The 25,044-nt window shown below is 37.6% G+C and overlaps 1 protein-coding gene across 1 annotated transcript; it reads right to left on the bottom strand.

Moving 5' to 3' along the window:
* Positions 1–1,336: 1,336 nt before the first annotated feature.
* Positions 1,337–23,352, bottom strand: DSG4 (desmoglein 4). Its single transcript, XM_031066619.1, has 16 exons — positions 23,157–23,352; positions 16,507–16,542; positions 15,993–16,121; positions 15,179–15,334; positions 14,898–15,045; positions 13,778–13,941; positions 13,394–13,528; positions 12,637–12,822; positions 12,207–12,466; positions 11,131–11,273; positions 10,764–10,982; positions 9,133–9,627; positions 6,889–7,037; positions 6,339–6,399; positions 4,737–4,945; positions 1,337–3,271 (listed from the first exon to the last, which is right to left on the bottom strand). Exons 1-16 carry the CDS (start codon positions 23,202–23,204, stop codon positions 2,300–2,302), a joined length of 3,510 nt encoding a protein of 1,169 aa, XP_030922479.1. The 5' UTR covers positions 23,205–23,352; the 3' UTR covers positions 1,337–2,299.
* Positions 23,353–25,044: the final 1,692 nt, after the last annotated feature.

The raw sequence follows: 25,044 nt of genomic DNA, 5'->3' as shown, positions 1-25,044 counted from the left end.
ATTTTTTCCCTATTCATTCTTCCCCTATTTCTAGACATGAAAGAGACCATAGTTCAGACACTCATACTTCACACAGCATTCCTGTTCAAGGAATTAAGCATGTGCTCCTGAAGACTAGTTTCATTACTTTGAACACAATTCAGAAAAGTATTTCTGATTTGCTTAAGATGATTATGGAAATATTTACACTAGACTTAACTTTTTTTTTACATTACAATATTTTCTAGTGGGGTTTGGGTGTATTACATAGGCTTTTTATATACCAGATAGTAATATGTATTTTAAATATTTGTTTTTTAATGTAAACAGGTAGTTAGCAAAATGAAAGGGAGTTTGTCAGCATTTTAGTGAACTTCTGCAAAAATTCTCAAGATGTAAAAGGATATAGCTTTATATATTAGTACCTATTTTCCTTCTTTAAAGAATGGTTCCAGGAACCATAATTACAGTTGGTACATAATTTACAGGGAAGACTAATCAAGTCAATGCAATTTTAGTGTTACTTAAGATAATCAAGGCTACAGATAAAAGCAAAACAAGCAATATGTCAGATTTTGTGGGGCGAGCATCTAGCATGCTCAGTTGCTGTAGAAAAGAACCTGAATCTATGGAAGGGACCTTTCTTGGAGGTAGCCTTGGATGTGGTCGTGACTTCTGGGGATTACTGATGTTGACAGTGGCATTGACTCAGGGGGCACTGCAGGCTTTGTTGACAGCAGATCTAGTTGAATTTCCAAAAACATCTTTTAAGAAACCTTTTCTTGGTATCAGACTCAGAAACTGGTCATCCATTTCTGAGGTAAGTTAGTCTGGATACACAATTGAGTTTCTTTTCCATTTTATAGAGTAGGAGTTTCACAGACAACTCTTAAACTTTTCACTAACTTATCTGTCAAAGCCAAAGAAGCAAAATTTTCAGGAAAACTACTGATTTGGTGGTCTAGCAAAAAAAGCTAATCCCTCCCTATAACTCTTATTTACACTGAAGCAATGTTGGGTGTACTATGGTTACTATACATATGATACAGAAATAAAATGAGATAAAAGATATATTTCAGTATTTTGGTCCTTCAGATCATATTCTAAGACATGTTAAGGTATTATTAGAATAACAGAGTCCAGCAGAGCTGTTTTTGTGGGAAAATAAAAGCCAGATTTAATTAAGTTTATAAACTCATAAAGACTTTTTCAATTAATACATTCAAATAAACTTTCAAAATATCAATGCAAAATACATTGACATATGAAATAAAAATTCTCCACATTGCTTATTAGCAAATTTATATTGCTTCCAAGTGTTTTTTTTTTCTTTTCAGGAAGACTTCAGCTACCAGTGTCAGTAATACAATACTTGCTATTGCCTCCTTACATCACAAAGCTTCCAAGATTTTCTTTTCTTATCAGTATGTGGGATGAGAATTGGCACAGTATATTTAGACCTCTTAATATAACCTGACACTGGCAATTTAAGTGGTAGTCATAGTTTGGCACAAAAATATGACTAAGAGTTCCTGGTTGTCACTGAAGTCCTTTTAGATTTAAGCAAAGCTGTAATGGCAATGGAGAAAGGATGAAGCCAACATCTTCTTGGGTGACAATGTCAACGTGGCAGCACCAGCTGTGACAAATAGCTTCTCGCCATGACAGGAGCAGCATGGCAGGCTGTGTCAGGGTGTTTGTTTGTTTACTGAGAACTTCAGAAAGCAATGGAAGTGTGTTATGTTTATATAATTATTATTTATAACTATTGTTGTTGATGGGAGAAATGGTTGAAAGTGCCGTTTTGTAGCGCTTCTTGAATTACATGCAAACTAAATGATGCGTTTGAAAGTGCTTATTTAGTCTTGAGTTGACTAATTATTAACTACATTCTTTCCCTCTCTTGTCAGTGAGGGCCTATTAACCCAAATCTGCTTATCGTGAGAGATCACTCAGCTGTACACTATTTTAACATGCTTTTGTATGATATTAATTCATGCTGTGTGCACACAAGGATCACCTCTCACTGCTGTCCCCGGTAATCAGATATCTCTTCAAAAATACTGGTCTCTTTATACACTTGTAGTGCTAGGTGGAGAGAAAGAAAGACATTTAAAGCTAATTTCTGTTTTCCCTTCACTGACAAAGTGCATTTGACCTCAAAATGGGGCACCCGTCAGAGATCCTCACACAAGCAGGAATCCCTGAAATTTTAGCGCTATTTCTTAGTTATAAATAATAACAATATTCTTGGTGGGTGGCAGCTAATGAGTGTCGGTGCAAATGGCGATTTCAGCAGGAAGGGGTGCCAGCAGAGGTCTTACTGGCCGGAGTACTGCATGGTGCTGTACTTCGTCACTCGTCTCCGGGAGGTGCCTGGAGATGCCGTGCCCATTCCCTGACCAAGATGACATTCGGCACTGAGCATCTGACCTGTGCTGCTCAGGCTCCCCAGATTTGCTCCTCCCATGCTTGTTGCTCCTAGGCTGCTCATCCCAGCCCCTGACACTACTCTCTCTGTGACCACTACGTTGTGGGCACTGGATAACTCTGAGGGAATATTTATTAGGCTGCCCGGCATGCCGGAGGCAGGCCTGAACACCCTTTCTGTCACTACCACATTTGACCCATCTACCAAATCAGGAATGCTCAGAGATGCCGGGAGTCGGGAGTTAGGCGCAATTACTCTTTCCGTGACGATAACATTGGAGCCCTCTGTGAGATCAGGGATATCTAGCATGCCACGCAAATCAGAGGCAGACGCAGGCCCCACGACCCTCTCCGTCACAACGACGTTGGATGCACGCAGAGGGTCAACGCAAACAGTGGGCTGGCTGGAGGTGTAGGTCTCGGTCACTGTCATGTTGCCATGGAGCAAGGGATCCGGCATGGGCCTCGGGGGCTGTATGGTTGTCCCAGATGTGTAGGTGTTTTCAGTAACCACCGTTGTAGTGCCAGCGGCGGGAGGCATAGGTGCACTTCCGTTGACAATGATGGTGGTGCCCGGTGGCGGGAGATTTAGATCACTTTCAGGACTGGGGAAGGGAATGTTGACGCCTGGCCAGGGTGGGTTAGCATCAGGGAAAGGTTCTATCTCTTTGCCCAGACAGATCTCTGCTAGGGTCTTAAATTTTGGTCCTAATGTATCCAAGTATGTTTCATCTGTATCTTCTCCAATAAAGCTGCAGCAACCCACAGAGCCAACAGGAGTACCAACTCCTTCATGATCATAAATTAATAGGCAGTCATTTGCCGGCCGACCTTCATCTTCATCTGCATACACATATGCTTTCTGTAGTTTGAAAAAACAAAAAAATGAAAAAAAAAAAAAGAACAGAATAACAGAGTGAATTTGGTCAAGTTTTTAACCATGAATACTCAAACCACAGTAAAGTTTCCCTAACCACACTAAGACCCACCTGACTTGAAAAATAGGACATCAACAGGACAGACTATACCATCAACATTTTTTAACCTTGAAATAAGTTTATTTAAATAGTACTTTGTTTTATTCTTGTTTCTGCCGACATGTAGCATCTCAAATTTGGTCTGTCATCAATGTCTCTGTCTATGGGACAAAAGGGACAGGCAAACAGTTGCCTTCTTTGGGCAGCAGTATCTGAGCAAGGTGGTAGGAAGAGGAGTGAAGCAGAGTGGCACGGGGAGCAATGAAAAAATCAGGAAAGAGGAGGATGGGGATGGAGGATTGTCCACAGTGGGGGAGACTAGGGGAGTCCATTTTGAGCAAGAAGGAATTTGCCAACTAGGAATAATGTTTTGGATCCTGGCATGGTCATTGCAAAGAGATCAGGCAGGAAAGAGGAGAATTTAAAGTGAGTGCTGAGTGGGGTTGGAGGAAGGAGAAAAGGATGGAAGGGGAGGCCTGGGAGGGAGAGTCAAAGAGTTTGGGAACTGAGATGGTCCAGGAGGATAGCAGTAGTATGTGGAGGCCTATGGCAGGCAGACAGTTAACACATAATGCTTCAGACCAAGGCAGGAAGATTGCAGTCTGGGAGAAATCCATGCTCAGGATGTCAGGACTGCTCTGTTCTCTCCTCCATGAACCTTGTTTAGATTTTGAAATATAGCAATCCTTATATCTTAATTGATATTTTGGTGACATGCAATTATAACGTTTATGCTTCACAGTTCATGCATATGAATAAAAATATAGCCCATGAAATCATTAATCATGTAAATTCCATACCATTTTTTAAAATTCCATATGTAAAGGCGAATTTAGGTGTTGCCAATTGAAAAACTTCATATTGGTGTCACTGGTAGTTCACAAGTCTTTTAGGGAGCAGAAATGGTGATAAAAATAAGGAAGAACTGATGTTTAAAGTTCTTTCAGGATTAAAACGACTTCATCAAACAAACTGTACTGGAAGTAGGAGTGAACAATTCCAAAAAATTATTCAATATTTATACACTGAGAAAGGTTGAAAATACATAAATTTGGTGGGTAATTATGAAATCATTTAATTGCTTCCTACCCCGACCCACATTATGTCCATCACTTTTACAAAAAGGCTGTTAAACAATATATCTACTATAGCAGCAGCTCTAAGAAATTACTACTACTAGTGTTGTAACTTTTCCTACCAGTGTGATCAGCTTTGGTCTCACAGCAGTGTTTTAGCATGGAAGTTTCAATTTGAGTAGAATTAATTTGGATTTCCACTGTGTAACCTGGGAAGGAGAATCTAGCAGAAAGCCTACTCACAGTAGTAACTCAAAGAACAGCATCTAATTACCTCAGAGAAATAGTTGTCTAGGAAGGCCATGTTCACTCCTCCTTCTCGATACTCTTTTATTGTTCCTCCAATTGACCCTTTTGCTTCCCCTGTTCCAGAAATTCCTCCAGCTGTTCCGTAGCCAGTACCAGTGCCATAGCCAACACCTGTAGTTTCTTCAACACCAGAAGCTACTACTCCTCCTCCTCCATATGTGTTATTATATATGTCTGAAAGCAGAAAAAGTTATTGCTCCTGTGCTCTGTGAAACTTTTACACACAATTTGTCCATTGTTTTGACAAATGCTATAATGGCACTTGTGAGTTTCTAAAGGTATTTTAGACCAGTCTCAGTCACAGGTATATGCAAAGGTACCAAACTTTGAAACTGCAGTAACAATTATATACGTATTAACAGACGCTTAAGTGCTTGATTTTATTCTTGAGGCTAGGCAACTTGTGTGCATGTGTTTTAGAAAATCAGTGATTTATTTTGGTATCGGCTGGACAGATTATTCTGTCTAGTGTATATATATGCTGTCATGGGGTTTGTGTTAGAAAATCAGATAATGTTTGTCTATGCAAATACATAAATGCATATTTATGATCACATTTGCATTAATTTTTTCCCTTACACACTTAGAAAATAAAGAGTTTTGTAAATCCTAGAAAATGAGGAGTTTTCACATTTTCTAGATTTTTTAGGGAAGAACAACAATGGATCATAATAACTACCAGTTTATAATGCATAATGGAAATGGCTTTATAATAAGTTATGAAGTAATACTTACAGGATTTTATCTTCTCCATATTTTTAATACATGATAAAAAGGAAAGAATTTTCTTAATGATCAGCATATATTAAAAGAATTTCATAAAGTAGTCTTGACTGTGGTTACGCTGGGAAACATAGGCTAAATTGCATTTTTTTTTCATTTTTATGAAATGAGAAATCTGAGAATGTTCTTCTATAAATAAATAGTCAGCAGAGAAACATTTCTTCCTGTCAGAAGCTAGGGAAAATGGATCGGTGCCATTCCTCTTCTGAAGTAAGGAATGGGGGAGAAGGAGAAAGTAGTGCTGCACAGCTGTGCTTATTCTCTATCATCATTGAATTCCTGGAGGAACCTTATCTCAGAAGCATACATTTATTGTGTTATGTATCAGCTTGTCTAGGTTAACACACAAATTGTCAATAATTAACTAGCTAGTTGACATGCTCCCTTGTGGGAAGCAGGAAACTGGGAAAAACTGAAGATTTTACCCAAGTTATGAAATATCCTTATTCTGGCTAAAGATTGATTTCTGCTAAAACTGATGTCTTGAAAAGTCCCTCCATTCAGTAGCTGTGCTGATAAAGAAAAATTGCCTGATATTTGAAAGCCTTGGCAGCTATTTCAAAATAAGTGTAGTTTGCAGAAATTAATCTGTTCAAAAGCTCAAACCCCAGATTTTTGTTCATACTGGAGGTCCTACCAGCACGAATTTGACTATCTGCAGATGTGAGATTGGAAGGGTTGGATTAAAGCTGGGAAACCAAAGGACTCCATGAATCTGAAGGCAAGAAGTTCTGAAAGACAGCTTTATGACAGCATAACATAGAAGATTTAAGGATCTGCTTACCAGAAGGTTCACAAAAATCACCTCCTGCAGCGGTTGTTGGGGCAAGAATGTGTGAGACATCCTGGAAAACAACATTTTGACTCCTTGAATGATTACCTTGAAATTTCCATATGAAGACCACTACTTTGTGAATTATGTTAAGGAATTAGCAGTCCAAACTGTTAATGATAGTCATTATCACCATCTCCATTAACAGAGAAAACAAAACAAGGAGATTACAAGTTTTTTTCCTTGTCAACATGAACAATAATCAGTGAAGATGATCTGTGTTCCCTTCTCCTAAACTTCACTGAACAAGATTGCTAGTTGTTATGCTTCATCTGAAGGAACAGTGGCACCAAACTGTTATGCCAAACTAGCTTACCACTGCTTAAAACACATAAACCCCATCAGGGAATGTTAATTAAGAATCACCTTTCATATCTGCCTTGCAATTGTTGACAATGCCAGACTCATTTTAGATTACACAGTGTTACTATCACTTTCCATAGAAAAATGTAGCCTTTACTCACGAATTACTTCTGGTTTTAGAAACATTGGATGTACTGACCCTGTCTTCAGGCTGTGCACCTTCTATTCCCCATGGATGAATTGCCCCTTCTGTACATTCAGGTACGGGTTCAAATCCAGTTCCAACTCCACCTGCAGCACCAGGTCCACAGCCACAACAGTCGCTCATTGACATCAAAATTGGAATCACTAACCAGGAAAGGAACAGGAAACAATGATTTAGCATATCTCTTCCTCGCAGGAATAGCTGCTCTCCCCAGAGGGCAGATGCTCATGAACTTTTGAAAATATGCCTTTAAAATGTTTCTAACCAAGCAGCCTGTAAGTCTGGCTTTCAGAATCATTTGCTGCTTATGGAGATACCTGTATTTGGAAATTCAGAATAATTTGTACCTTTAGTTATGGCACAGCAGCACAGGGGTGGGGCTGTTACTCTAAATTTATGCTTATAGACCTGGGAACAGACTTTGATCTGTCTCAGCTGAACCAATATAAGTTGCATACATATTAAAATTAAACAAACAAAACCGGGGTTGCTATGTATAGCATTCAGTGCTATTCTTTCTGGATATGTGAGCATACATTTTTCTCTTCAAGTATTATAATTGAAAAGAAATACACATTAGTAATAATAGACATATGAGAATCAGTGGAGAGTCCACCTGACTACAATGATCATTGGCTAAGGCTCCAGTTGTACATTACATATACATAATGCTTGATTTGAAAAAGCAGTAGGGGCAATCCCCAAGCTCTAGTTTCACCAAACGTTTACATAGAGTGAGTCAGGTTTCCCAGAGTGCTGTATTATGCTTAGTTGTTTAAAGAACTCAGCGCTGGAAATTGCAGAATGCTTGCAATGGCCAGCATCAAAAACACTGCTTATTTTAGAAAGGCGATGCAATATTAATTCATAGAATCATAGAATGGCTTGGGTTGGAAGAGATCTTAAATACCATTTAGTTCCAATCCCTCTGCCATGGGTAGGGACATTTTCCACTTACCACGTTGCTCAAAGACTCATCCAGCCCAGCCTTGAACCAGGGATGGTGCATCCACAACTGCTCTGGGCAACACGTGCCTCTGTCTCATCACTCTCACAGTTAGGAATTGCTTCCTAAACCTACTGTTTTTCAGTTTAAATCCATTGCTCCTTGTCCTGTCACAACATGCCCTTTTAAAAAGTCCCTCTCCAGCTCTTTTGCAGGACTCTTTTAGGAACTGGAAGGCTGCCCTAAGGTTTCCTTTGGAAACTTCTCCAGAATGAACAGATCCAACTCTCTCAGCCCGTCTTCATAGGAGAGTTGCTCCAGCCCTCTGATTACTTGAACATCAAAGTGAAATGAAAAGGGGGAAGGACTATACTATGTACAAAGTGCTGCCTCATACAGCATGAGTAAGGATGTACTTACTCTAGACTATGAGGGGAAGTTTACAAAGGCAGAAAGACAGTCTGTCCTGTAAGATAAACCATCTGAGGACTACAAATTGCACAGCCTTTTGAAGCTTCAAAATTTTGTGTTTATTGATTCCTACTAGACAAAGATCAAAACCCAAACCAAACCCCCTCCTCAAAAAATCAGGGGAAAAAAAAATCAATTTCCTCAGGTTTGGTAGTCAGTATTTCTGCAATGGGAAATTTTAGATGTTGATTACTTGATGCCCAGGCCATGAAAGAAAGTTGATCACCTATGATTGTGGTAGTCTGAGAAATAATTTCTTGGATAAATTCTAACTTGAGTCCATAAAGCTCATAATTCTTCATGAACATACTAGGACAAATGAATTAACATCCTGTTTTGATCCTGGTTTCATAAATGCTACTGGTTTTTTATTATATGTAATGTTTGGAAGGAGTAGCCAAAAGTTTAAAAATCTATGACTTATTGTTCTGCTACTGAAATCTGGCTTTGAGTTCAAAGGAATCTTGTTCTTTAAATCCTTTCATACCCAACTCGGAGCTGATACTTGCCCATTTCTTCTAGTAATGTAATGGAAGTAGAAATTGCAAAATGTAAGTGACAGGACAGCTCTGTCACTTACAAAGAATTGGAATTAGAAGTCTTAGAAAGAAAATGCTTAATTTTAAATGAAAAATCTAGGTATAACATAAAACTTATGGAAATTCTTTTCATTTAAAAGACAATTTTTTTTCTCTATCAAATAGCAGCCAGTGGATTAACAACCAACTGAAAAAGTAACCTTATTTTAGAAGAATTGAAAAATTAATTTTTTACATTATTTAGAAAAATAATAAAAACAGTTTTCTTAGTTTCATACTTACAAACAAATATTAATCCGCCGAGGAACATCAGGCCAATGGCAGCACCACTAAGTGTGGTATTTGATTCTAATTGCCTGCCAGCATTTTCATTTCCATTGTAACCTTCATCAGTGGAGGCAGTATATCCTTCCTCACCTCCTTCGTAGCCATCAGTGTAACCCTGCCACTCTGTGTGGTCCACATATCCTCCTTCAGGTCCATAATCACCACCACCTTGCTGTCCTCCATCTTCCCGGTCTCCTCCACCAGTGCCGCCGCCACCACCACCAGTAGTACCACCACCACCAGTGCCACCACCAGAGCCACCACCACCACCACCGATGATAATTATTCTTGTGGCCCCGCTGGTGCAGTAGTTCCGACTATCACACTGGCAAGCTTGCACAGGAATTATGTGTGGTCGAGCACAGCGCCGGCCTTGGCTATCCCTTACAACGACATAGATCCTATAAAGGTAAAAGTCTATGTTCTGGCCCACTAATTCCGCAGAGGAATCTTGGAGGGGAAAAAAAAAAAGAGAAGAATATTTGGATGAAGGTATTGACTATAAGTGTTCTAGAAATCTATAACTACTTGTGTATTATATTCATAGAACAGAATGAAAGTGTTCCCTTTCTAAGCGCCTCAATTACTTATGCATCTACATTATTTACTCAAAGCTGAAACATAAAGTACTCATCTATGCTTGTTTTTTTCCTTGTAAAACCTGAGCCAAATGAGTCTAGTTATCACTTCTTAACTTGAGCAACACAAAAGGGGAAAATGAAATCTTTTATTTCCACTGCTGAATTTCCTGAATTTTATTTGCACAATGGTAAATATGAAAGTTTTATGCATTTCTTATTCCTCTCTCAAGGAACTCATGCATGTTTTTCAGAAAGTTTTTCAGTAGGTTTAAAATATTTAAGATTACATATTTGCTACTGTTTAGAACAGGTAGGAGACTGAAGAATACTTGCAATTGTGATACTTGTCATATAATGTAGTCTTCTATGTAAACAGTAAGTTATGCAAATTCTGTCATTTAGTTATGCATGGGATTTGATTAATTCATTATTTTGTTATGTCGTATTAAAGGAAACTGTCAAAGCTTCACTGGGCACTGACTAAAACAATTTTCTTTAAAATACAAGTAGGTGTGACTGGTACAATAAATTTTAAAAGTTGTAATCTTAATTTACCATTTTCATATGCCTCTCATAAAAGTAAAGCTCTGCTAACTATAAACTTTATACTTTAATAAAAAAATTTGAGATTTGATACATGCTTAGGATTTTTTAGATAACACTGAAATAAAAAAGTGGCAAATTACTCCTTTTGGTTTACTTCATTATGTTTAGACCCATAAAGGCTCTTGTCATAGTTATATTCAAAGTACAGTTTTGCTAGTAAATTTTCAGTTTCCTTTAAAATATAACACATGTAATAATTCTGATTTAAATATTCTAATATATAAATATTTGCATGCATATATTCAAATTTGGAGTAACTTCTTAGATTTGTATTTAACTGAGATTTGAATAGATTCTAATAATTGTTTTGTTTGCTAATAAAGTAACATCCCAATCAGTTATTTTAAATAATAGCTTATTGCTATCATTTATTCTGTTATAAAATGCAGGTTAATTTACCATTTATTCGTCTGATAATCCATGTAGTCTGAGGTTCACCATGTATGCTGAATGTGAAGGGGGTAGCATAGACAACACCATCCCTAGGCTTTGCTGAGATAACCACTGATGGGGAATGCATACATACTTTCCTCACTTCAGTATTAATAGTTGGGCAATTGGCATTGATGCCATCTAGTGAAAGCACAACGGTGCCAGTAGCAGTGTATCGAGGAACCCCTGTAAAAAGAAGGTATTTGTGGTCAGGAGGGAATAGTGATACTATAAACAATGCAGTTAGGGTTGGAAAACTAGAAACAGCAAAAAACATTTAGAGAAATCTGGAACACAATGAGTTTATTTTGGAAAAATTAATCTCTTTTCTTACCTCTGGTGATAGCCAGAACCTCAGCTTGGTACTGCCCGTTGACTAGATAGACAGAATCTCGGCTAATAACTTTGTTCAGTGTGATTTCACCAGTGTTTTGATTGATTCTGAACCAGGCCGCTGGATCACGTCCTATACTATATCTGTGTTTGGTGAAGGAAAAATACTCAGTGCTACGTTATGAATATATGTATTACATATTTATTTTGCAAATAAAATTTCGCACTTTTCTTTTTGACATTTTTTTTCAGCTATGCTAGATCCTATTGCATTTCACCTAGCTCAAGCAAAATCCATGTAGACTCCAAAGAATGTAGACCAGAAAAGTAATTAGGAATAAAGCAAATGCATAGAAACTCATTTTATTTTGGAAGTGGCATCATAGTCCAAAAGTAAAACTTTCCTGGATCCTGTAAACCTTTACTAGAATCCTTGTTCATAGCAATGGTTAAATCCACAGTTCTTCCTATAACATTCTAAAATTGTATTTGCTGACGCATTTCTGTGTTTTAGGAATTTTTTTCAACCATTTGTAAATAGGCTGTATTTATTTCTACATGCACTGAAAAGCAAATTATAGTCTCAGTTATTCTTGTTAATTCCAAGAGAAACAGGTGTAAATTTTTTTTACTAGACAATGAGCTAGTAGGGGCTTATTCTATTCTGATTGGAAAATATTGACTGTTATTGGGATTTTCTGCCTGCTTTCTTGAGATGTTAACAAATTCCCTCCTTGTAGGAAATGTTTCAAGAAAAAGCATTCTTAGGCTGAGAAAAAAAAATAAACCCTCTTCTAGTCTATTTAAGTTACAGTCTGTTAGAAAAGTGATATTTTCTTTGTCTTCTGCATAAGGCTAAGAAAAGTAGTCAGGAAAGAAAAGGACAAAAATGGGGTATATACTATTCCATAATAACATAGAATGTATGATACTATATAGTACTATTCTATTGCCATTTTTCTATTGCTAATCAATAATCATTGTTTTTTAAAGCATCCTTTAAAATACGTATTCCTCATCCCATTGAAATCTCAAAAGAATTATTCCATCCAGGGAGTTAAGCAGAGCAGAGCTTACACAATATTTGATGCAACGGTTCTAGTGTCCTCATCCATGGCTGTATATGTTCCTACAACATAATTCACTCTTGCGCCTTCAGGCAGGGAAAACACAACTGAAGATGGGTGAAATCTTGGTGGTTCAATCAAATTTTTTACTTCTACTGTGAGGGGTGTCCCAAATATCTGGTACTCATGTGCAACAGAGTGGTGGAATGCAGCTACATTCCTGACGCCGATCATCAGTGAGTGAGTTCGCATATGTTCAAAATCCAGCTCCTAAAAGGTAAACCACAGAGAGCTAGATAATACATAAAAGCTCCTTTAATATATTAAAAATATTTTTTATTTTAAATGGTTGTGTGACAGTGTTTTTACTGCCTATTTATTTCTACTAACAATTAATTAAAATTTTAAGTCAAGAGCTGAATCACAATATTTATCCATACCTTAATTACTCTAAGGATTCCTTGATTTGTAGCTCGATCTGTAACAATTTCAAAACAGTTATCTTCATTACCGGATATAAAGAAAAACTCTGCTAACCAATTGTCTGTAAACTCTTCATCAGCATCCAGAGCTTGTATTCGTATCAGTTCTGAACTGAGTGAATTTTCTGAAATACTTGCTGAAAACTGAAATGACAGACAAATACCTATTAGCAAACATAAAAATGTTTGGAAAACAGGAAAACACAGCTGTCTGCAGAGATTTTTTTGAAGGATGTTCTGAGCACAGAATAAATTTTTTTAATAAAAACAATGTGTTCTGGGAAACTTGTGATTATGATTACAGATTTGAAAATCTCCAAGTGTCACCTCCAAGATTTGCAGAGGCATCTTAGAAGAAAAAGTTTTGTGCTTTCTATAGAAAATGGTCTTCCAAGGATTGGGTTATTCTACATAATCTCATATTGCAGGGATCTGGGCACCTGTATGACAGGATTTCTCTTAGTACAAAGATGTCAGTCCTGACAATGTCAGGATTTACATCTCTGAATACAAAAATTATCTATGTGTATGTTACCAGAATTGTTGCACAAACGACAGATTGTATTTTGAGCACTCTTCAAGGGAACAATCCTGTAAATCCCATGGAGCATGTAAATGTGAACATTCTCTGCGGGTTAGTAAGGGCTCTGTTACCGACGGGGTTTTTAAATGGGGTTTTAAATCAGTGTTGCTGCCTTTGTTATTGGAAACTTACAGAGCTTTGAGCAAGAGTTGGAAAGTTGTCATTAACATCAATAACTTTCACGTTACAGCTACAAAGGGATGATATTCCATCTGCAGCCCCGTCCCGGTCTGATGCCTTCACAACCAGAGTGTAGCTACTATGTTGCTGTCACAAAAAGAGAAATGAGTATGTTAGAAGACCATCTGTGCATCTTTTAAATAACTCATGCTTGCTACTATTTCCTAATACAGGAATTCTACTCAGACATTTTATTGCGACACATCAAAACCATGCATTTCTCCATTAATATTTGTAAAAACCACAATCTTTCTCTCTCTTCTATATTTTTCTCGCTCTCATAGCACATATACACTACAGCATAATTTTATTTAGCTTTGGAAAGGAAAATGTTACCTCTCTGTCAAGATAATTTGCAAGATGGAGTTCTCCTGTGTATTTATTCATAATGAACATGGGTGGACCAGAAGGTTCCTGACTCTCTATTTTGAAGGCAATTTTAGAATTCAAGTGGTTAGGTTCATCTGCATCTGTTGCAATGATTTTCATCACCAGTGTGTCTAAAAATAAATTAAAAAATAATAGTAATTAAAAAACCCCCACAAAACATACAATAAAAAAAAAAAACCAAACCAAAATCCCCAAGAAAATCTCTTGAGTTCCTGCAAACAACTCATCAAGACAATGCTAAAACAGTGTATGAAAATGATAGAAGGCTATCTATTCCTTGACATTCACAGACAAAACCAAAACTTTAATTTTGTAGTACTGATTCTGACAATGTTAATGACTTCAAATGAATTGAAAATCAAAGTCAGAAAGAATAATGCAGACTTTCACTGAACTTCTTTAAATAAGTTAAATTCCCTATCACCATAGGGAATATGCAAATACAGTAAGTACTGAGCTTGTAGAGATCACTATAAGAAATCACAGCTTTAAATGAGAATTTCTAGAGAGAAGAAAATGAGTGTTATGCACCATTGCCTCAGTGCTATTTGCATGTCTAATGTTGATTGCTGCACTTTTGGTAAAAAGAACCATTTTAATGGTTTAAGCACAGAATTATTTAGTAATATTCTGCTGCAATTGCAAATACACAGGCTACAAGTACAAATATTTGAAAGAGAAAAATGGGGGAAAATGTATTTTACATACCCTCCAAGGAAATAAGTGTAATGATATTTTTATTCCAATGAGAAGGAATGAAATTATTTCTTTTACATTTTCACATCTGAAAGAATTTGCATGGTGGTATGGTTAGAAACTGGAACATTCAGCACTCGTGTGTGGGAGGAAAGGGAGAAGGAAGCATTGCTGTTTAATTTATAGCAATTAGCCCAGGCCCTGGCTCAAATAGCACTTGGAGAAGCATCTGCTGCTCCCTCCTCTGCAGTGGCCCTGACCATTTTATGTCATTGCCTAAGAAAAGCAGAAAGAGCTCCCCAGGTTTATATTAACTGTATTCTGTGAGCTTCACTAGCAGTACTGAAGAAGGCATAGCACAGGTACTCACTGTCCATGCTGCTCTCTTCAACAGATCCTGTGAATACAGTTTGTGCAAATACAGGAGGGTTATCATTTATATCCAGGACTCTGACTCGAAGTTCAAGAGGTGGTTCCAAATCTATACCGGTCACTGAGTGTTTAGCAAAGCAACGTATCTAAATAAAGAGATTTACTTGTTTTAAGACCAAAAGTTAAGTAAATAAAGTAGCAAACTGAAACAGACAGATTTGTTGTCTGCCCCACCCTGGATCCATCATTATAAAGGTCAGCAAAAAGGGGAGTACTTACAACAAATACTGGTGTTATTTCCCTATCCACTATTGATGTTATATTAATTTCTCCTGTTCTTGGGTTAACAACAAATATTCCATACGGTGCACGATCAATTCCAACTCCAGAGATGCTGTATGTGATTGGATTGTCTTCTTCACAATCAGACCGGATCTACAGTAACAGATAATAATAATAATTTATGCCAGTTTACCGAGGACACCTCCATGGTTTTTTCTTCTATTCCTAGTTTCTGTAAAAAATTCTATGCAACTTCAGTTTGTCAACCACTTATTACAAGGTTCAGTTGACAAAATCAATGGAAGACTGTTCTACAAAACATCAATCTAGACATCCATCTCCCCTTAAAGGATGGATGGGCCTTCTACTTCTTTTAAATCTGTCAGGGAAATGGAGAAACCTCCAAGGGTATAACACTGTGGCTGGAACTCAGTAAATGCATGGTCACAGTGAGAGAACAGGAAGGTATTTATTCTTCTCTGTTTCCCACAGGTCATCTACAGTCTCTGAATTTCTGCTCAGGGGTTTCTCAGAATGAGAGAGAAGAAGAATGTCACTGGTTGGAGCTGTCTGGGAAGTAGACTCATGGCAATGTTCTAAGAAGCCTCTGGTTACTCCTCAGCAGCCACATGGTTTAATCTTATGAGAGTGTCTCAGCAGAGCTGGGAATGTTGCATCATCTTTCTTTTATTCTACATTCCTCGCTTTTACTGCTCTAAGCATACGTATTTTTAAATCTCTCTGCTTTTATCAGCCTGTCTTTGGCAAAATTTCCTTGTCAGTGAATACTTCTGTTTTTCTTTCTACTTACTCTGGCAATTGGATTCCTCTTGGAATTGTCTTCTCCTTCTCTACAAGCTGCAGCAAATTTAATCCATTCACGTTTTTGTCTTCTAAAGGTTTTCCATCTTGCCGTTCCATTTTCATTCCATTCTTTTACCTTTGACAGAGAGTTCCAGTATTATGTGACCTCAGTCCATTTTAAATAAATACAGACAATTATAATTTCCAACAATAAGAAGAAAAGATATTTTTGTAGACCATGTGCTTTTTTACTATGTTATTTTTTACATGTCTGTGAGTCCCAAACTCTATGACTGTACATGTTTATTTTAAAATTACTCATTTGTATGAGATACTAATTTAGATTTTGGTGAATTTCTCTTGAGAGGGTTAGCAGGTTATTACCTGCAGCTGTTTAATATTTAAATATGCTTTCAATCTTCAGGTTCAGAAGTGTCTTAGTTGAGTATTTTCCACGTGATTTTTTCATTTGTTATATTTTGTTTAAACAGAAAAATAGTTTCTAAATAAATAAATATTACCTCTACATGAAATCCTGTGCTGAAATCCAAGACTACCTGCAAGAACAATAAAAAAAGTCGCATGTAAAAATGCAAGGCAAAATGCAGCAAGCAAAACCCCTCTGCAAGACATTGCTATACTGCAGGCCTATTGCAATAGCTTACCTAGCTGCAAGATTTCCATAAATGAGTTTGTGAAATTAATTTTTTTCTATATCCAACACATAAATTCCTTGAGAGTTAAAATCTTCAAAATCCATTCTGTCTTTCAAGACGGAACTTTGAACTTGAATGGATATGCAGAGCAATTTTCAAACTATACCTTCATCAAAATAAAGCTTTCACACAGATTTTTAACATCTCAGCTGGAGAGAGAAGTGTTTGCAAGAGTTTTTACCAAACACTCTAGGAAACCAGGGAAGTATTTATCTTAAATAATTTATTCTTTTTTTTTCTCAATTTAGAAAGTTGACAATAACCCTGGAGTACTTAATTATGTAATTTAACCAAAAAGAATGAAAATGGGTTTTTTGGAACTTCCCAGTGAGATTGAAGAGATTCAATGTAAGATGGAAACCCACCTGAAGTTTTCAGGCAAATTTACCTGGAGTGCAGTTGATTTTGATTTGAGACTCAACTATGTAACTAATCTTGAGTAAATAAAGGTAGCAGGATCAGATGCAGTATGTAATTAGTTTAAAACTAAAACTCAAATGAGAGTAGCCTCAATTTCTTGATTAGCACAATTTAAAAGACAGCACAATTTAATTAACTTTATTCCTAAATAGGGTATGAAAATGAAGTTTGCTTTCTTCGGAACATTTATTTCAGGTTTAGGATCTGCTTTGGCTCTCTTCAGACAATAAAGGGTGAAGAATATGGGATTTTCAGAACTGGATTCATGTTTCATTCATCATTGGAAGATACAAAATATCCAGGTGACTCAAAAATTATTGCAGTGTTTCTCTTTTCTCAACAAATGTTAACAGCTGCAGTTATAAGTCTTTCACTTCCTTATAGTTTCCCATAGCTTTTTGTTTTGTTTTGGTTTCTTTGTTTTTTGTCTGATGTATCTGTGGGGCTTTATGTCAGCTATACTTGGATAAAATCTGGCATCTTTTATCCTTGCATCATGGGACTTTCCTCACTTCAAATTTATTGCATTGTACTGGCAAGACTAGAACATGGACACAAATTTTTTTCCACTTACTTCATGTTAAGACAACTTCTTACATGCAACAGATTAATGAACAGCAGCTTCACCCTCCTTCCTCTCTCTCTCTCTCTCTTCCCCATTTACCTTTATGCTGCAGGAATTTACCATCTGTCATTTACAAAACAGTGATCTGGTTTTACCCAAAACATCCCTTGAGATCTTGGCCTATAATGGATGACTTAATCTGCTTCTCAATGGAGGAGTTTAGACTGGATCTGCCCATTTAATGTTCATATCTAGCTTGAATTTTTTTTGACTATTCACAGAGTAAGGATTTTTTCCTTGTTTGAGCCAGCTATTGACATAAGTGATTAAGAAAAGTACTCTGCAGGAGAATCACTACAGTATGTTCATGTTGTGCTAAAAGTACCAATACATCTTTTAACTTTTGTTGGGTTTATGACTGTTTAAATTTTTAGCTTCAGAAAATTAGGGTTCAAATTCATGTGCAGCCGTTTTGTTCCTCATCTCAGAGAAGGGACAATATCAGACTCCCTGTGAATGGCAGGGTTTGTTCACCCCAGTGGGAGCTTTTATAATCCCCCTTGGAGCCCGGGGGAACATGGAAGAGTCAAAGGGGAAGACTACACCCTCACGAGAGAACCTGAGTGATGAGGTCCACCAGAAATAACACTAATTGAACGTCTCTTATCAGTCTATCCCACCTCATTTGGTGAGCACAATGAAATCCTCTCCACCCTTAGACTGAAATCCCTTCTGGCATGCAAACAATTGTCTTGACCCGGCAAAGCATGGGTATGCACCTCCCAGCGCAATGCTAGTGAATCTTGTCTGCTGTCTGCATCATGTGGCCTATTCCTGTTACTTAACAGCGAGATTTATGCCTCACACCCAGCCACATCACTCTCATATTCTGAAAAACTATTCGGAGATTTTCTGAAATAAGAATTATACCTGTAAAAATTATATTACTTAAAGACATGAGCATTCATAAATCTCTTGATTTCAGCCTATAGGGAGTTCTGTTTTCAAGCAGTGAAAAATATATTTTTCACATTGGAGTCTTATCCTTTGTTTTTGAGCACCAGTAATGAGAACATCAGGAATTTGTCAGTTAGTGATGCTGGGGATTATAAATTTAGGCCCTGTATTTTCACAGTTGTGCAGTGATAGTGAAGGAAAACCCCATTTTGCTACTCGTTGGTAATGGAAGATCTTGAATTCAGAGTCCTTAGTACAGTTCATGTTATTATTTGAAAAGGCTGATCTGATGAACTCCGATGGTGGCTCTGTTTGGTATGTCTCTCAGTTATAGCTGTGGTATAGGAAGGAGGGCAGGCAGACATCAGACATAAATGTCTAGTTCACCAGATAAATCTGAACGATTTTGAAATTACATTTATCCTACTGGATTCAGGGATAGAGACTCCTCCCCCTCCCCAACTAATGCCTTCTGGTTCTCCACTGTCACCAGCAGTTAGATGTCTTCCCCTAACCAAGTTGTCTATTTCTAATATTTATCTGAGATACAACCTTTTTGTTTCTAGTGCTATTTCCAGCAGATAAGTTCTGCCTCCTAGCAGCTAACCCCTGCAAATTTTTAGGTTATTAAAAAAAGTCCCTTCTAAACCCATATTGAAGTACAGTACTTTCCAAAGACACAGGGATAAACAATAATTAAAGCAATAGGAGTCACTGGAATGTGTGGGATGCATCCTGAGGACCTTGGGGTAGGCAAGCTGGTCAGAATGATGTCAAGATTTGCTGTCCTGTCAGTCTCTGAGAGACTGTGAAAAAAAGGAAGCTGCAGAGAATCTAGACGCTGGTTGCACAAGCTGTTTCTGTTATGGACTGGGAGATGGGCAGGCAGGAAACAAGTCATCTTGGTTTCTGTCATTTGCACAGTGTTCTGTCTGAAAGCTTGTCTTTTATTGTAATGATACCTGGACATTGTGTCCAAAATGACACCTTAGAGTCACACTGGAGTTATTCTGGATTTATTCTGATGTAACTGGGGACAGAATTAGGCCCATAGGATGTCTACTGTTCTTTGCACCCTCAAAGCAATTTACAAACAAGAATTAACTAATCATTAATTGAGTGCCTAGCAATATCATACGTAATTACGGAATCCTCCCTTCTCCACCTACTCAAATCTAAATGACTGAACATGCCTTTAACATCTTCCCAGCATTATTCATATGGGATCTGCTTCTCTCTCTTTGAAGTCAACAGTGGCATTGTTGTTGGCCTGGATGGGAGGAGTGCTGAGAACTCACACATATTGTGTTAGTCATCAGGCTACCGTGGTAGCTCTGGCACTGTCAGCGTTTTGGGGCTTTTACATCTTTCTTACTCATCCAAAGCCCTGACTAGAAAAGGGTTGCAATAATGAGCCCTTCCCCTTTGTTAATTCTGCATCTGTTTAAAAAATGATACATCAGTACATATGAAATAATGAAAAGCAGAGTTCAAATATAAGACAAACCCTCATGTTTTAAAAATATGCCATTTTATCACATTTTTAAACATTGCAACATGATTTTCTTTTTCTATACTTCACTTTTTCATATGTCACTTATGAATGTACTTCATACAATTTAAAGGGAAAGATTTTCTGGATTATTTTCCTGGCATTTTGTTTTCTAATTCAGAGGAGGTCAGGTGTTTCCTAGGTTAGCAATACTTTGAGTTGCACCCAGGATGGATAATCCATTACTCTTTCAACAGTTGTGACAGGAATAATTCAGGAATTATGACAATGCTCATGTTAAGCTGAAGAATCTACTTCTAAGTTTTATTTATTTTAAAAGAAGTTTATTCAAAGATCTGACAACTTTAGGAAAATTTCCACTGAGATTATTTCTGTTCTGCTATTGTATCTTCTATTATACAATACAGATACAATAGATTTCCATAGAATAACTGAGCTTAACCATTTGAAAAATGAACAGAAAAGTAATTTCAATATAGGGTGTATGCCATTATCATTAAAATTTGAGTTTTTCAAATTAATCATGCTAAGTGCCCTCAATAAATCTCCTCAATAAAACCTGAATTCTGATATGACTTAGAGTGTTCTGGCTGCAAATGCATGTTTGCTTAATGGCAATTTTACTTAGGAATGTAAAACTGCAGGCTTGAGTACCTTATCTTAAGTGATAGTTCCTGGACGTGGAATTGCTTTAGTTTATATTTCTACAACAGAATTAGTTGGCAGAAGAACCTGCAGGTTCCTGATTCAATCCTGGCAGATGTTTCACATGAATATACAAAAAGAGGATGTAGCTCCTGACAATTTTTACGTTATTTTTACGCAATCAAGTTACAAGTAGGATGTGTAACCATAGCCTTATGACTGGGGGGGAAAAAATAAGCCTAGATAACATATGGGAAAATGTATCCAGACAAAAGTGCATAAGAGATGAGGTGAATTTAAAATTATTGGCTGTCACATGATAGCTGGCAGGAGAAGAGTCATACCTGATCAAACAGGTTATTTCCATAAAACGTGTCTGTGCTAGTATCACAAACAGAACTCCCTTACTCATGAGAATAATGTCTTTGAAGTCACATGAGCAAAGGTTGCAGAATCAGTCCCACCAATGGTGAAATCCATAGAGAAAATTATTTGTTTCGGGGCTGGTAAGTTTCCTTTTTTTTTTGAAAATGCAGTAGTATACTAAAATATGTATAACTCCATGTTAATTTTATTTGATGCAACTTATTAACAATATACTAACCAGACACACCATTCAGACAGGTGATTTTCATGAAAGATTAGTTAAGCTGAAAGCCAAAATTTTTTCTCAGAATACACTAAAACTGGATACGTAAATGTATAATTTGATCTCGACAGTTTGTCTGCCACCTTTCTTTAAAGAGTTGAGAGATGCTATTAAGTGGTACAGGCCATCATGAACATTGCTGGGCAGAAGAACACATAACAAGAACAAGGGTTTCCTCTGGATAGTAAAAGTTCAAATATTTGGTAGTCATCAAAACACAATGGCATTTTCCAGAATCGCTCTTTTTTTCTGACCCAGCACCTACCCTCCATCACTTGCAATTGCAACAACAATATACTGATAGAATGAAAATGGCTCCAGAGCTGCTGGGAGAAGTAAAGCAGCAAAATGCCTTTGAATGGACAGGTCTTAGACATAAAACAGTCAAGCATTTTGAACTTCGACACACTGGGAGTGTGCATCACCAGGTAACTGAGTGAAATGAATAGTCACTGGTGCTTCATGAAAATCCAGAAGTGTTAGTGTGATGTGCAACAGGCCAGTCTCAGACACCTCTCTGCTGCCTTGAACAAGCTGGAACTTATCCGAACCATAACTTGCCTTTGCCAAGTTTTGCCCTTGTTTGCTTGGCAGCTGCTCTGTGTTAATTAGTTCTACTTTACTGATTGCAGAGCTGTCACTTAAAATTAATGGATTGTATTTTCATAATAGTTTTAGGATTTCTTAACCTATAACACAAACTTTTTCTCAGACTACAGGATTTCTAGAGAAGTCAGTAATGAGAAGTTAACAAACATTTACACATACTAATACACTGTGCGAAATGTAAAATTTCATGAAAACCACAGGACAGAACTATAGCAGAAATCCTGCTCTTCTCAATCTTCAGGGCCTTAAACCTCTACCGAATTTCAAGAGGTCAGCGCAGATGAGTAAAATGCATCCGCACAAAAATCAGATTGCAGGAGCAGTAGGACACCCATAGCCCTTTTAAGTCCCTTCTGGGTAATTTCCATGCCTTGATGAACACATTGAACAACTATGCCACCTGACCATAGCCACAACTTTCCTTTTACAGTGAGAAAAACAAACCCAAAGAGCAACACTTTCATCATGCATTCACTTGCTTAGCACATGGTGGCTCAGACACTAGGGCACAACAACACAGGAATCCTTTGCAATGTGAAATAATAGGCCAAGTTTTGATTTTTACTTAACTGAGATCACTAAATTTTGTCTTTTTTTTTCTCTCTTGAAAATAGCTGTAGGATTTGGTCTGCTCTGAAATGATCTTGCTAATCGTTTTAGAAAAATGACATTTTAAATTTTTAGAAAAAGGTTTTTCCTCAACTGATAAAAAGTAAGGACATAGAACCAAATTATACCCAACCATTAAAATCTTTATAATTATAGCATTTTGTTAATAACTGTGACCTTTAAATAGCAGCCACAGAAAACATTTGCCTGAAAAATCATGCAGTAAACATAGAAAGTCACATCTTGAACATCAACAGATCGCCAAAAGTCTAAAAAGAATCATTTGTCAGTATTTAATGATAAGCTAATTTGATTTTATAGAATGTTCAGAAGTGCTGTTTAAAATGAGCAGAGCTTTGGTCTTTATGGTAAATTTCACAAAATATTTTTGGGGAATAGTTTACATTGTAAAACGCAATGGTCTGCCGAGGAAGATGAAACTGGTGTAGTCACAGCATTTACAAATATTGTTTTAAAATCCGACTTACCAACAAAAGGAACAGAAAAGCAGCCGTTCGGTGAGGGAGCCAATCCATGGCATCTGACTTCTCAGAAACAAGTCCAACAGAGTTATGGTTACAAGCGTGTTCCTGTTCCCCTCCCCCCCCAGCTCTGGTGGCTATTTAAAAAGACACTCTGTACATGTCCTTATACTCAGCCCTTCAAGGTGTCTCTGCCTCCCTCTGAGGGAAGAACTGAAGATGCTGTATAACAGAGTGTCTTTCCCCACCCCAAAATCCTGGGCTGGTCTCACCTGAAATGCTTGACAACATCATTATTGCTTGCAGGTAAAAGCTAAGAGACACACCTTAATTCTTATTGCACTGAAACCCTTTGTTGGATACAAAAAGGTACGTTTTAAAAACAGAGGCAAGCTTCGCTGAGAAGATACTGGGTGATTTATAAATTACTCACAACACAAGGAATCATTAAAATGGTAACTTATCTTTGCTTTGAATGCAACTTCTAGTTTTCTCTCCTCACCCTGTATAATAGAAGAACTAAATGAATATTACGATAAAGAATTTGGAATTAAAAAAATTATTCATTTAAATTAGTAGTTCATTTGTTTTCTTCCAGGCACAAAGGAGTGAGTTCCATGCACATTGTTCACAGAATGGAGCACTCAGAGCAGAATGGGGCTGTCATTAAAGAGATATCATATTAATTTTGGGGTAAAAAATAGTGCTTTATACATGAGACTGCAAGAATATCTGAAGCAGAGGAGGAAGATTTTCTGCCTTTACGAGCTGCAAAGCCTCCTCATGCCATACCTTTCCCTTCCAATGGGCTGTGCTCTCGCTGACACCGTGTTAGAGGAACTGGGGAGCTGCTCAAAACAGCAGGTAGTGGAGGAGAGAGAGGACGTGCTGCAAAGCTCTCTTCTGGCCTCGTTTTTAACGGCAAGAGCACTGTTGTGTGGGGGACAAAGGAATCACAGAGGGTTCCCCACTTTACTATCTGCTCTGCAACACAGTTGTAAATGCCTCCTCATGTCTTTGGGACACCTGAACCACTCCTTAAAGGGCAAGGAGAAGTTAGAGTGGCCTTCTGCTCTGTGACTGAAGCTGGGAGGGGGTACATACTTCACCCCAAAAGTGCAATAACACCGGTGCGCTCCTGAGCCTGCTGAGCCCTCCATGGTTCTTGGCATCTCCCAGGGCTGGAATTGAGCTGGGAAAAGGGTGCTCAGCACCTCTGGAGCTGCCAGCCCCTGCCAGGATGAGGTCCCATGCTCCTGCTGGGTAAGCAGCTTTGCAGCACGCCGCATCTCCATGCCACTTAGCATGGCTACTTTGCTGTCTTGCGACTGGCTGGGGCTGCCAAAGCCAGTCGTGCACGTCCCCATTTGTCACTCAGCCCTTGGTATCAAGCTCAACATGCCCATCAGTGAGTCAGTGAGGCACACTGGGGCAGGCAATGTTAAATGGATTCTATCTGCGGTTTCCTTTTTCTGGGAAATTCTCAACAATCTGAAATTTGCTTTCGGCTTAAGAAAGAAGTTAATTGTACATATAAAATATGCATATTCTTTTATGAACCCAAGTATCTTATTTCAGAACTTTTGCCTAATCATATATTAAAAAGTCAACTTTGAAACATTTTTACTTTTAGATTTTTCAGTTGTTCAGTTTGTATAGATTTTTTTTTGTTTGTTTGCAGAATTTGAAACATTATTTTTGTATCTTTTATTCTTTCATACCAGACTGATAGCCAAGAAAGTCTGACAGTATGTATCACTCAAAACCTCTCCTGGCAATGCTGAAATTCTATTTTGACCACTGGGTAGAAGAAGTTGTTTCTTGCAACTGCAGAATAGGCATATTTTATTACAGACCAAAATATCCCTTGCTGAGTCAATTTTTTTATTATAAA

Source organism: Geospiza fortis, unplaced genomic scaffold, assembly GCF_000277835.1.
Source record: "Geospiza fortis unplaced genomic scaffold, GeoFor_1.0 scaffold53, whole genome shotgun sequence".
NCBI classification, from domain to species: Eukaryota; Metazoa; Chordata; class Aves; order Passeriformes; family Thraupidae; genus Geospiza; species Geospiza fortis.
Note: the sequence above shows the minus strand (reverse complement) of the source record. Positions and strands in the feature narration are given on the sequence as shown.